Raw genomic sequence first — 13,707 nt, 5'->3', positions numbered from 1 at the left:
TCTTTTCACCTTAGCTTTAGGCAGACACTTCAAAGAAGGGCAAAAAGCAGCCACATTCTTCACCAAAACACCACAAAAGCAGTCTTTACAGCACATACCAAAATTCTTCTCCTTGGGGTTGGAGATTTAGCTCAGTGGTAGAGCGCTTGCCTAGCAAGGGCAAGGCCCTGGGTTTGCTTGGGGGGGGGGGGGTTCTTCTCCTCTAAAACCTCTTGGGCCAGGCCTGCACAATTCAAATCACTCTCAATAACAAAGACTTCTGCATTCCTACTAAGATAGCCCATTAAGCCCCATTTAAATCGTTCCACTGCTTTCCAAATCCAAAGTCCTAAAACCCACTTTCTGCCAAACAGAAGCACGGTCAGGCCTATCACAGAAATACACCAGTCCCTGGAACCAACTTCTGTCTTAGGGTTTTATTGCTGTGAACAGAGACCATGACCAATGTAAGTTTTTGGTTCTTTTTTTTTTTTTTTCCGGAGCTGGGGACCGAACCCAGGGCCTTGCGCTTCCTAGGTAAGCACTCTACCACTGAGCTAAATCCCCAGCCCCCAATGTAAGTTTTATAAAGGATGACATTTAATTCGGGCTGGCTTACAGGTTCAGAGGTTCAGTCCATTATCGTCAAGGTGGGAGCATGGCAGCATACAGGTGGGCATGGTGCAGGAGGAGCTGAATTCTACATCTTCACCCAAAGGAAGCCAGGAACAGACTGAGCATCCTCAGGCAGCTAGGAGGAGGGTCTCCAAGCCCATCCCCACAGTGACACACCCTCCAACAAGGCCACACCTTCTAATAGTGCCACTCCCTGGGCCAAGCATATGCAAACCATCACAGTGCGTTATGACATCATCCTACATTTTCTATCACTCATTTTAAAAGAAATACTTTTAGTTTTTCTCCAGTCAGTATAATGGATTCTGTAGCTCCTTTTTTTTATTGGTTATTTTATTTACTTACATTTCAAATGTTATCCCCCTCCCAGTTTGCCCTCTGAAAATCCCCTAACCCATCTTATCGCCCTCCCCCTGGTTTTATGAGGCTGCTCCCCATCTATCCATCCACTTCAGCCTCGCTGCCCTAGCATTCCCCTATGCTGGGGAATCAAGCTTTCCCAGGACCAAGGGCCCCTCTCCCATTGATGCCAGACACTGCCCTCCTCTGCAGCATATGCAGCTGGAGCCATGGATCCCTCCATGTGTGCTCTTTGGTTGGTGGTTTAGTCCCTGGGAGCTCTGGGAGTCTGGTTGGTTGATGTTGTTGTTCTTCCTATGGGGTTGCAAACCCTTTCAGCTCCTTCAGTCCTTCCCCTAACTCCTCCATTGGGGTCCCCATGCTCGATCCAATGGTTGGCTGCAAGCATCCTCATCTGTGTCACTAAGGCTCTGGAGAGCCTCTCAGGGGACACCCATATCGGGCTCCTGTCAGCAAGCACTTCTTGGCGTCCATAGTAGTGACTGGGTTTGGTGGCTGCATGTGGGCCACAGATGTTTCTGTGGGGACAGCAAGTCACCCCGGGGCACTCCAGGGTGCCCTTACCCCTGAGACTGCTCAGATCTCCATGTGACGACAGACACAGGATCGACAGGAAGATGACATGAAGAGACCGCTTCTGAACAAGGAACGTTAGAGCTTAAAAAGTAGCCGGGCCCAGCACACATGCGATCATAAGCCCTGCACTGGGTAGGTCGAGGGAGGAGTCAGCCTCAGCTACACAGTGACTTGGAGGCTAGCCTGGGCTATAGGAGACCCAGTCTCACAAACAAAAAGATCCAGGGATGAGAAGTTGCTTCAGAATTCACATCCATCAATCCCATGGGGACAGCGAGGCCTCCGACCACCCATAAAAGAAAGGTGGTGTCTACAATACTGTGGCTTCACTGGCAGGGACTAGACTTGGTCTTGGAAGGAGTCCAGGTCACATGTCACATCCCACCCTTCCTGAGAGCCCCTCCCTCCTGGCCTGGAAGTTCAAAGTCAGCTGGAGACAAAGGCTGGCTGGCGTCCCAGACACACTTCCAAATGCACTTCAACCGATATCCCTGTGGCCGATGCGACATGTTGGGACATGCCTGGGCACCTCAGCTCTGGTCCTAGGTCCCTAACAGGATATTAGAGGCTGTCTACCTCAGGATGCAGAACATCCACAGAGCCTGGGTGACGGTTCACTGTAGGTTCTAGGTCCCCGGTGGGCCATGTGTGTGGCAAACACCTGTCCGACTCCCAGCACTTAGGAAGCTGAGGCCAGAGAATTAGGAGTTCACATGAGGCCAACCTGGATTACAGAATGAGTTCAAATGGCCAGCCTGAGCTACCTGAGACCCTGTCTCAAAAAGAACAACAACAAATACTCTCAAAATTTTAGAGTCTCTAAATTTTTAGTCTAAAAAAAATCAGAGTTCTGGACAGCAGCACGTGTCCTGACGAGCTCTCTCTACCCCCAGTCAGCCAGCCTGATCCCAGCCTGTGATCCCAGCAGCAGCCCGCAGAGCAGCCCCAGCTGCAGCGTCATGGCACGGTGGCAGATGGCACCTGTCAGGACACGGCCATTGGCCATTGTAGGCTACAAGGATTTGCCCTCCATCTGGGCTGCCATCCCTGGGAAGAACTTCGTTAGCATTACACTTGCTGAGTTTGGTCTCATGGTAGGCAAAGACTGGTCAAGTTTTTTCATGAATAGCTTGACGCTTGGGGGCCAAAAAATGTTCTGTGATCCAGGACTCACTGCTGCAAGTCGGGGAATTTACAATGGGTCTTCATACCAAGAGCACTGGAGGAACCCCCACCTTCAATGTCACTGCACCATGACTGCCAAGATGCTCCTGCTGATGGGCAAAGAAGGTACCCACGGTGGTTGGATCAACAACCACGGTGGTTGGATGTTGTGAAATGGCCTCTCACCTGCGGCACCCCCTTTTTTCCACACACACCATTATTTTTTGGGGTCGTTACCCCATTTCCCTTATTGCTGTCAAAACCACATGGGGTCTGGGGCTGGACGGACAGGTACTTCCCCCTACCCAAACCCCCTCTCCTGGGTCTGGAATACCCACACCAAGTTTGCTGACGGACACTCACCATCCGTTTCTAAATACTGAGAATGCACAAAAGCTCAAAACAAAGTTTGAAAAATGCAGGAAAGAAATTGAAGAGAGAGAAAAGAAAGGACCAGGCAAAAACGACAATGTCGAAAAGGCGGCTGAGAAGCTGGAAGCCCTTTCAGTGAGGGAGGCCAGAGACGGGGCTAAAGAGAAGTCTGAGGAGAAGCAGCGAACCACTTTTTCCTTTCCTTTTTAAAAAATTGACCCACCCGTTCAGCCCCCCCTCCCCCCCCAGAGCTGAGGACCGAACTCAGGGCTTTGTGCTTGCTGGGCAAGTGTTCTACCACTGAGCTGAATCCCCAACCCCTGCCCCACCCCTTAAGGTTTGTTTTTATTCTGTTTTGTTTCTACAAGGAACTTTATAAAGAACTGAATTTCAACCTTAAGGTTTTGGGTTTGTTTTTTTTGTTTTTGTTTTTTTTTTTAACTTTTTTTTCCTCCAAGTTTTGACACCATTGAACATGACCTTCAGAAATCCATTCCCCAGTCATGAAAATGTACTGTGCTAACTTTCTTTTCCATACAGGAAACACTTATAGTCATCAAAAATAGTGAATAAAAAATGCCTTTGAAAACCTGGAAAAAAAACTAAAAAAAGAGAACAAGAAAGGTCACGGCAGGGTCAGCTCCCCACAGGCACTGGTGGCCACTGTGGCCAGGCCCTCGGTGGCCACAGCAGCCTGCTCCCCGAGCAAAGGGAGCCCACAATGGAGCCCTAAAGTATGATGGCATTTCAGGATAGGAGGCAAAAGAGGCCTCCCCTCCCAGGAGAAAGAAAAGACACTTGTTGGTTAGGCCTGAAGTCTTAACAATGGGAATATAAATTACTCTGTTCCCTAATCTAGCACAGATGGGGAGGTGGGGACTACAAAGACAGACAGGGACAGAGACACAGATAGGGAGACAGAGACAGAGAGAGGATAGAAAAGGCTGCCGAGTCCCAAGTGGCTTTGGTAGGGACGTCCAGGGTATAGGGGCAGAGATTACAGCCAATCTACTTTATGACACTCTGTGAGGCCCCTGCCACAAAGAATGCTTCAACTCCTCATCCACACAGCTGAAAACACAGTGTGTCAGGGGGTAGCGGCATGGCAGGTGTGCAGGCCTCTGGTCATCTCACCCTAGCCCTGGCCTCGGGGCACAGCAGAAGTGTCCCCAGACACAGGATGATATCCATCACTCCCCTTGTGGTCCACCAAGAGGGGCAGGTAAGTCAGGACCCTCCATGAGCCCAGTTGTGTCCCCTCTCACAGCATGGCACCCAGATGTACATGGCTGTCAGAGCTGGTGGCAGCAGCTGATGTCTCCCTCTGCCTGCTCTAGAACACCCAGCATCTCTTCAATGATGGCCCGTAGTGCCCGGCCTAGCTGGTCAGCATTGTAAGGCTTGCCCAGGGGGGGCACATGGACAAAAGCTGAGCGGCCTCGGCCCCGGTAGAGCGACGTGTAATATGTGAAGTCACACAGGTATCTGAGAGAGACAGGAGGAAAAGTCCCAGTCAGTGAGTCCCAGCCGAAGCCACCAGGCCTCTGAAAAGCCCTCCAAAGTTCTGTGCTATGGGGTGCAGTTGGGAGTGGAGGACCTAGGGGTCAGGAATTTGGGTGACCCTGGACACCTATTCTCCGTTTTCTAAAGATGTATTTTGCTGGGCATGATAATCCCAGCACTCAGCAGGCAGCAGCAGGTAGATGTCAATGTGAGGCCAGCCTGGTCTACGTAATGTAAGTTCCAGGCCAATCTGGGCTACGCAGAGAAACCTAAGGTGAAGCTGATGGAGGAAGTTATTACTGTTGCACCCCAGCCCCTGCTGGAAAGGAAACCCCGTGGCCCCTGGAGCCTACCTGCCAGCATCCTGGGAGATGGTAACAGACACGTCCAGCCCCAGTGTGGTCACCCTTTTGCACACAGCGTCCATGTCGATGATGGAGTCAATGCTCTCTGGACCATCCTCCACGCAGCACTGCGAGCCGGGGCAGAACCGGCAATTATCCAGTCCTTTGTAACCCTTGTTGTGGCCACATTTTTCCAGCGTCACTGTGGTGGCCATGCCTGACACCCCGACATGCACCACGAGCTAGGGACAAGGGGGGCCGTTAGCAGGCGCAGACACCCACCCATGCACAGGGAATAAACACAGTGAATCTCTGTTGTTGCTAAAAGCGAGCTATCACACGGCTACCTAGGAGCCCAGAGCAGGATTTGGCTTTGCCTTTGAGACAGAGTCCCAGTCTTTCATGTGGCCAGGCTGTCCCTGAATTCACGACTGCTGAGATTAGCTATCTGCTACCACTGTGCCTTGCCTGAAGTCTGTTTTGAAAATTATTTTTTATTACTATTTTCTTCGGTGGTGCTGCGTGGACTCCAGGTGGGCACCTCACACACTCCTATTTAACTGTACCGTACTCGAACGCATCCTGACCAGTGCACAAGCACAGAGGGCTTGGCGCCCTGCCAGGTCCCTTGGTCTCTGTCTTCCTCCCTCCCTTCTGTAAGAATCCACAAAAGCTTACATGTGTGGTGTGGCACTGGCCTTATGGCGGATGGGGGTGGTGTAGCAAGGCGACTTGAATGAGAATCACCCAGAGGTTTGATTGGGTGGGTCATTTGAACAGCCCCAGAAGTTCATATATCTGAATGCTTAGTTAGCAGCGGGCAGTGGGACAGATTTGGGAAGGATTAGGAGGTGTGGCCTTGCTGGAGAAGGTGAGTCCCTGGGAGTGGGGCGTGTGTGTGGCATTTTCCAAAGCTCAGGCCAATCTGTGTCACTCTCTGCCTGCCTGCCCGCCTGCTTCCAGAAATGATGATTGGGTGTGGGCTAACCCTTAGAAACTGAGTACACCCCTAAGTCAGATATTGGCCTTTATGAGTGGCCATAGCTGTGGCCATGGTGCCCACTTATAGTGGCAGAACAGTGACCAGGCTGTAGGGAGTGAGGAGTGCTTTGGGGTGCACCTGAGGGCTGCTTACCTGGGGGCTGTGTTTCTCCCACAGCGCTGGGATGAGCCTCTGCACAGTTTGGTACTCCACAGGGATCTCATACACGTGCAGGTCCACGCTGTCCCCAAGGCCCAGTTTCTCTAGCTCCTGTGAGAAGACGGGTATGAGGATGAAGGGGCTATGAGGAGCCTTCCTGTCTCCAGGCACCAGACAGGCAGCTCGGCTGGGTGTGGCACATGGGGGTCACACCACACGTGTGATCAGGAGTTTGAGGTTACAGAAAAACTGAAGGCAGCCTCGGCTACATGAGACTCTGCTCCCCCTCAAAAAACAGCCGTGACTGTACATAACCCACTGAGCACCCCAGTCCATCAGCGGCTTTTCCTCGTGACCACTGCAGGGCTGCCTGGGAAATGCCTTGCTGTAGAGCCCAGGAGCGCAGCAACTGTGTGAGGAGGTCAGAATTAACTCAACTCTGCAAGGTGGCAAAGGCCTGGGGTCAGGGCAAGTTACAAAAAAGTAAGTTAAGAAGGGTATCACTGTCATACTACTGAGAAATGTCTTAACACTTGAGAGGCAGGAGAATGGCTGCTACATTAAGGACAGTCTCCTGTTCTACAAAATAAATTCCAGGCTAGCCTGGGCTATATAGTGAGACACTGTCTCACACAAACGAGAAACAAAAAAGCAAAAACGGTTTGGGGCTGAAGCTCAACTGGCCAGCATAGTGCAGCTCAGTTGGGAGAGTGTTCAACCAGCACGCAGGGAAGGTCTGAGTTCCTTCCCAGCACCGTGAAAACTGGTGTGTCAGTGCATGGTTATCATCCCAAACACTTGGGAGGTGAAGGCAGGGGGATCAGGAGTTCAAAGAGATCCTGTCTCAACAAACATACACCCTAAACTCAAACATAAAGACAGAATCTGAAGAAATTAAAAATCCCAAAGGACTAGTTTCTTTGGGTTTGTGCTGGGGCAGGGGAAGTTCGCCACCTGCTGGGTGAGTGGGTAAGGGGCAAAGGGCCAAAGCCATAGCCATGGCAACTGTATCTGCCAGACTCCGGAACTTCATAATGAACAGGAAAACAAAACAAGCCTCCTCCAGCAGAGCAGAAGTTGTGAAGCTCCCACAGCAGGCATTTACACGTGCACAATTAAAGTAAAAAAATCAAAATAAAACAAAAGGACATGCCATACCCTATTAGGTACATGAAGGCAGGAGGCTCAGGAGTTCAAGGTCAGCCTGGGCTACATAATAAGGGCTTTAGAGGCCAGCCTGGGCTACATAGTAAGGGCTTTGGAGGCCAGCCTGGGCTATATGAGACTCTGTCAAAAAATTAAAAAACAAAAAACAAAACAGATGTAGCAATGCACACATTTAATTTCAGCACTTGAGAGGCAGAGGCAGGAGGATCTCTGTGAATTTGAGGCTAGCCTGGTCTACAGAGCATGTATTGCCAGGCCTATGCAGAGGGACTATTCCAAAAAAGCACTAAAAGCAAAACAAACAAAAACTAAAATAACTAAATCACTCCATAGCCTTCACCCCAGGTCCCTTTTCAGTGTTTGCCCTGGGGATGCCCAGTCGCTCCCACAAGCTGGATTGAATCGGGGTGTAATCTGTAGTCCAGAAAAGCAGGAAACAAAACCAGAGTCCAGGCACCAACATCCCAACTCTTAGGGAGGCACTCAGGGCAGGACAGGGCCACTCCACCCACGGGCACACGCATCAAGCCACCCCAGGTGACCGGCCCTCACCAGCACTAGGGACCACAGTGTTTCACAGTTTGAAGCTGACTGAGCCAACACACACCTGTCATGCCTGCACTGGAGTCTGAGACAGGGCAACAGAGTGTGGGGCAGCCTGGGCTATAGAGCAACAGTATCTCCAAAAGAAAAAAAAGGGTTAAATTTTCTGTTAGGGAATAGTTGTTCCTGTTTCTAGCCAGGATTAAGTATGTCCCATGCCAGTGAAGGCTTCCTAGTAGTCCTGCCTCGGCCTCCCTAGTGCTGGGATGGCAACTGTAGGCCACCACACTGGGCTATCTCACCACCTTGTCTTTGAGGAGCTCCCCAAGAACAAACTCAATGGCACTGGCTCCCTCAGGAGTCTGTGAACACTGCTACGAATGGCTGCCTGCGCCTCCAGAGACTCCTCCTGCTGTTCCCACAGGTCCCACATTGTTCCCAATGGTGGCCTCAGTAAAGTGCCCAAGGCAAGATGGAAGGACAGACACAAGTATATTAATGAAGGTACAAGTATATTAATGAAGGTATAGACCTGTCAGCTCACCATCTCTTGTCTTAAAAACAAACAAACAAACAAACAAACAAACAAACAAAATACCAGGCATGGTGGCACACAGCTTTAAACTCAGCACTTGGGACACAGGGACAGAAGGATCTCTGACTTCAAGGCCAACCTGGTTTACATAGTGAGTTCCAGAATAGCCAGGGATATACAGATAAACTGTGTCTCAAAAAACAGACCAAAGGGGGTTGGGGATTTAGCTCAGTGGTAGAGCGCTTGCCTAGGAAGCGCAAGGCCCTGGGTTCGGTCCCCAGCTCCGAAAAAAAGAACCAAAAAAAAAAAAAAAAAAAAAAAAAAAAAAAAAAAACAGACCAAAGACAACCCCCATACACAAACTTGATGGCTGAGATCTGGCCGGGCGGCTCAGTACTCACCCTCATCCCATGGCTGGCACCTTCAAACCGCAGGACTCACATATGGACAGGGTAAGTGGTGTGGAACTCAGGGCTTCATCTAGGAAATCTTTTTTTTTTTTTTTTTTTTGGTTCTTTTTTTTTTTCGGAGCTGGGGACCGAACCCAGGGCCTTGCGCTTCCTAGGCAAGCGCTCTACCACTGAGCTAAATCCCCAACCCCGAACCCAGGGCCTTGCACTTCCTAGGCAAGTGCTCTACCAGTGCGAGCCGGTATTTAATGTCCCCGTGAAGACTGGGAGCTTCCAGAAGACTAGAGCCCTTCAGTGCTGACACTTTTTGTGAGGGCTCTATGGCTGAAAGGCCAGTGTAGTGGGGACCAGTCGCAGATGTGCAGAAAGTCACGTCACCCTTCACCAGGTTCTGCTTTTTGCCCCTACACACTTGGTTCCGGACCTCCTGGAAGAGGGCTGTGAGCCCCAAATCCTACTTCCTGAATCCTGGCTCAGTACCCAGCACCCTGGAAAGCAGGGGTACAGCTGTGGCATTGTCCTCGGTCATCTACCTGAAAAGACCCTGTCTCAAAAGCAGGCATGGCTGCATCTGACCGATTGATTCCCCTGACCCCAGCACAAAGCCCTCTTTGTTTGCTGTACCCTCAGCAGATCTGTCTAGACTTGTGGTGGCAGGCTGTCACCACGTCTGTACCCCACTGAGGGAGAAACAAGGCAGAGTCAGCCTGGTCCTTGATACCCAGCCTAGGTCTCCCAGGAAGCAGCCTGCCACCCCACTGGGGGGCGATGAAGAGAAAGCTGGTATGAAGGCACTCTCTGAGATCCCAGCACTTGGGAAACCGAGGCAGGAGACTCATTCTGAGTTTGAAACTAGTCAAGATACAGAGTGAAACGTGATTCATTGGTCAATCAACCAAAGAGGGCAGGCAGAACCATGTACACCTGTCACCCCAGTGCTAGGGAGGCTGAGGCAGGAGAAACAGGTGTTCGAGGTCAGCCAGGGTAAGATCTTGTCTCAAAACTTAAAACAAAAAGTAAGGCTCAAGGGTGAGGGATCCGTGGCTGGGCCTGGTCTCCATGCTTCACCCCGAGGACCCACACCGTGGAAGGAGAGAAGTTGGCCCAGCAAGCTGCCCTCTGACCTCACATGTGTGCCTTCCACACACTCAATAATCAAATACATAAACAAATACAGTATTTTAAAGACATAAGTTGAGAAACAGTCTTGGTCTCTTCACAGCATGGAGTTTCCCCTAGCGCCCTAAAGCTCCAAGGGGATATTCGAAAAGATTGTTTAATTGATTTTCTTTCCCATTTACATGCAGATGGTGGTGTCTGGGGCCCAGGAATCCAGACACTGGCTTTGTGTCCACTCAGCCCATGAAGCCTCCTGTCTGTAACTCGCACAAAGCCAGACACACAAGTCTTCTGAGACACACTGGGGCTTTTTGTCTGCTGCTCCCGGGAGTAGATGTGCAAGCAGGGGCCCGGCCACACTCCCATCTGCGAGGTCCCCGGACCCTGGGGTCCTCCATCCGGCCCGCAGAGTGAAGGCAGAAAGAAAGGAGGGTGATGGTAAAGTGGCTGAGACTTCTGAGTGTGGGGAGGGTGACTAGCTGGTGGTGGGGGACATGGGAGGCTTGGGTGAGAAGAAGAGAGAACCCTTAAATCACACAGCTAATGGGCTAAAATTAATCCTGGTCCGGCCGCCATCTCAGTCAGTTATTTATCAAAGAATCAAACGTCTGTCTCTCTCCACTCAATTGTTCCCTAGTCTGTCTGTCTGAATGTCCCATCTGGCAAGCAAATACAAGTTAGTGGAGTCATTTCTTGGATGGGATTCTGGGAAGAGACACCCCCTGGGGTTCCCAGTAAAGAGACTGGGCCTTTGCCCAGGACACCCGGCTCGGCCCGCCTGTTCCCCAGCCTCGGTGGCACCTGCTGGGACACACCCCATCTTTCTTAAATCAGTTTTCTCTGTGTTGCAGCTAGGGTCTCAGTGCCTGGCTGTCGAGGAACTTGCTCTGCAGACCAGGCTGGCTTAGCAAGACACTCAGCTCTGGGAAAGGCTCCCCCAGATCGGAGTTACCTGGACAGCGATCCAGCTGGCATTCACAGCATGCTCCCCAAAAGGGCCGAATCCTGAAAACAGGAAAAGAGGCATTACTGTTACTTTCTCTCCCTACCTCAGAATTCTGAAATCTCATCCCTGGACACACCCCCATTCTAGTTTCTTACCCAGCCCTTTCCGGTCTGCCCCAGCTATGGGCCTTGGCCTACACTTGCTGAGTCCTGAGGTGGCAGGCCCAGGCTGCAGTGCATGGCTTCCTGTTATCCCCCCAACTCGCCCCCCCCTTAGGTCCTTACACCTGGGAAGGCCCAATCAGCCTCTCTCTTCACTGCTCTCCAGCCAAACCCAACTATTATCATTGTCTGGGTTGGCCTGGGGTTGTGGGCCACCATGAGTCACCACTACTTTAAGATTAGCTCACAGAGGCTGGGGGGAAAGGGGGTGTCTCCAGGACAGGCTACCTGGACACCAGGCTGCTTCTGCTTTTGGTCAGTTCAACCTTCAACCTCCAGGCCCTATTGACCAAGACAGACCCCACCCCCACCCCCAAGGCACTGTGGCACTTGGTTTCATTCCCTCTGAAGACAGGGTTTCCAAGGGCCTAACTGTCATGAGCAAGAAGTGATGCAGAGAGAGGGGACTAACTCCATCAGGTCACACAGCACGACTGTGAGGCGGCTGGGATTTAAATCCACTGGGTTGCCAAGAAAAGTTCAATTGAGGAAACAAAGACAAAAAAAAAAAAAAAAAACCAGCCCTCCCGCCTCCGGGTGTACACCTGCAGACTCAGAGTCTGAGACTGCTGCAAGAGAATTGGATGTTAGGCCAGTCCACGCCACATGAGACCCTGCTTCAAAATAAATAAACACAGCTGGAAAAATACTTCAGTAAGTTGCCACACCAGGACCTGAGTTCAGCTCTCTAGAACCACATATTTGCACAGTGCAGTGGTGGCACACGTTCCCCCAGGGCTGGGGAAGTAGAGACAGACAGACTCTCTCAGTCTCAGTCTCTGTCTCTCAGTCTCTCAGTCTCTCAGTCTCTCTCTCTCTCTCTCAGAACCTTGATTAATGTAACTCAGGTGGGTAGGGTCCCACCTGCTGCCAGTGTTTAGAGAGGGCCATCAAACCTCAGGACAGCAGGTAGAGGCCACATGTTGGGGCATCTCATCATGGTGGCGAATGCTGCTCACCCTAACATTTGGAAGGTTGAAGCTAAACAATCACCCTGCGTTTGTAGCCAGCCTTGGTCAGAGTAAGTTAAAGGTCGGCAGGGCGGTGCATTAGAATGAGACTCTATCTTAATAAACCAACCAACCAAATCAACACCCCCCCCCACCCTCACCCCCTCCCCCACCTCGGAAGGCTCAAAGGTATCACCTGTACTGCAGGGAACAGCGGTGAGAAAGGCCCACCCTCCCTCACCTGTAGGAGTGGGAGTTTTCCCTGGCTCACTCCCTGTGGCCTCTCAGGGCAGAGGCTAACCTGAGTGCCCTCCTCCAAGGCCTAGTGGAGTTGACTAAACCAAGTGGCCCCAGGCTGAGTCTCAGGAAATAAGAACAGTTGGCTTCCGGGGGTGTTAGTGATAGTAGAGCTGGTCCCTGGGTCATTCCGGGGTCAGGTGGACGTAGGCCCAACACCTGCCCCTAACCGGGTTGCAGGCCCCTCCAACAATGCAAGGTGCCAGGAGAAGAAGCTGAGTGGATCATATGTCACCGGGACTTTTCCTGGCCGTAAACCAGCCTTTGTCCCCGGGGTCAGAGAGTGGGGACAGGCAGGAGCTCTGGAGGGGTCAAGAGGGACTGCAGTGTGCGAGGTGACCTGTCTGCACCCCAGTCCCCGCGCACTCCGAACTCCCGGCCGCGTGACCCCGGACTTTTCAGGTTACCGGGACCGAACGGTGCTATCGCAGGAGGCGACAACTGCAAACTTGTGGCAACCGCGAGCACCTGCCCCGCCGCCCCCGGTCAGGCCGCACCTACCGGTCACCACTACCGCTTTCCGCGGCTGCTCCATCGCGGGATGCGCTCTCTCGGATCCTGGCGATGGGGACTTAAGCGGACACCGACCCCCGAGCCCCGCCCGGCCACCCGGCCCCGCCCCCTAACGCTGGGCCTGCGCGAACACGCCCCGGACACGCCCCCGACCAGCTGTACGCGTCCCTGCGCGGCCCCGCGGGTTCCGCTGAGCCCCACGCACACCGCTACACCCTAGACCCTGGCTCCCGGGCCAGGCCATTTCTAGACCACGCCCCTTAGAAACCACACCCCAGCCAACCCCTCCCCCAACCTTCCAAAAACCCACTTCCAGGTCCTGTAAGGAACCTACCAAGTCCCCAATAATCACACGCCTCGAGCCTTCCAAACTCTCAGGCCCGGGTCACGCTCCAGCCAGGTCCCAAGCTCCCAAGACACTCCTAAACCCATCCTTGAAACAACTGGGCCCAGGTCACGTACTCCGGCCTCCCCCGACGCAAGTGTAGATTCGCCCTGATCCTTCCAAAGCCCCTCGGCCAGGCCGCAGTCCACGTTCCCACCCGCGACCCAAGATATCCCTGGCTTAGGCCACATCCTCCGAAATTTCTTCCTTCTAAAATCTACTCCGTCCCGAGCCCATCTAGGGCAACGACTCCCTTTCCCTGTTTGCCGCTGAAACGCTGGGCTGGGCGTGCATACAGAATCTCCATCTAGGCTCCGCCCCCAGTCTATCCCCGCCGGGTCCCCAGTGGCCACCGGGCTCTCAAATCTACCTGGAGCCACGCCCCGCCCCAAGCACGGACCAGCCCTGGTCACCTAGTACCCCTGCCTGGCCACGCCCATTCTCAGCCAGGACCCTCCCCCTACTTGCTTTTAAGCCCCGCCTCCAACTCGTAAGGGAGCAATGGGAGTGTTCCCAGCCTTCCCAGCCTCAGTTTCTCTTCCTGTA

At 52.5% G+C, this 13,707-nt stretch overlaps 2 protein-coding genes across 4 annotated transcripts; one reads left to right on the top strand and one right to left on the bottom strand.

The window, feature by feature from the left end:
* Positions 1-401: 401 nt before the first annotated feature.
* Pgpep1 (pyroglutamyl-peptidase I) lies at positions 402-13,460 on the bottom strand. 3 transcript variants are annotated; one of them, XM_039094320.2, is made up of 5 exons: positions 13,239-13,460; positions 10,802-10,854; positions 6,070-6,186; positions 4,944-5,176; positions 402-4,572 (listed from the first exon to the last, which is right to left on the bottom strand). In XM_039094320.2, the coding sequence occupies exons 4-5, from the start codon at positions 5,147-5,149 to the stop codon at positions 4,380-4,382; spliced, it is 399 nt and encodes a 132-aa protein (XP_038950248.1). In that variant the 5' UTR covers positions 5,150-5,176; positions 6,070-6,186; positions 10,802-10,854; positions 13,239-13,460; the 3' UTR covers positions 402-4,379. The 3 variants fall into 3 exon arrangements, with proteins under 3 accessions (XP_038950248.1, XP_063131229.1, NP_973717.1); XM_063275159.1 differs by lacking the exon at positions 13,239-13,460 and adding an exon at positions 13,111-13,229; NM_201988.2 differs by lacking the exon at positions 13,239-13,460 and adding an exon at positions 12,765-12,816 and having other exon boundaries at positions 3,530-4,572.
* On the top strand, positions 575-3,064 carry Mk1 (protein). Its single transcript, NM_134399.3, has one exon. The coding sequence runs from the start codon at positions 2,511-2,513 to the stop codon at positions 2,886-2,888; it is 378 nt and encodes a 125-aa protein (NP_599226.1). The 5' UTR covers positions 575-2,510; the 3' UTR covers positions 2,889-3,064.
* Positions 13,461-13,707: the final 247 nt, after the last annotated feature.

The sequence above is a fragment of the Rattus norvegicus genome, chromosome 16, assembly GCF_036323735.1.
Source record: "Rattus norvegicus strain BN/NHsdMcwi chromosome 16, GRCr8, whole genome shotgun sequence".
NCBI lineage: Eukaryota > Metazoa > Chordata > Mammalia > Rodentia > Muridae > Rattus > Rattus norvegicus.
This window is presented reverse-complemented; position numbering and strand designations above follow the sequence as displayed.

Excerpts from the sequence above, each read along its gene's own strand:
- Mk1 (NM_134399.3), top strand. The coding sequence starts at position 2,511 with ATGGCACGGTGGCAGATGGCACCTGTCAGGACACGGCCATTGGCCATT.
- Pgpep1 (NM_201988.2), bottom strand. The coding sequence starts at position 12,798 with ATGGAGCAGCCGCGGAAAGCGGTAGTGGTGACCG. Across the intron at positions 6,187-10,801 it reads CCAGCTGGATCGCTGTCCAG|GAGCTAGAGAAACTGGGCCT; the intron begins GTAACTCCGATC and ends GTCTTCTCACAG. Across the intron at positions 4,573-4,943 it reads ATCTCCCAGGATGCTGGCAG|ATACCTGTGTGACTTCACAT; the intron begins GTAGGCTCCAGG and ends TGTCTCTCTCAG.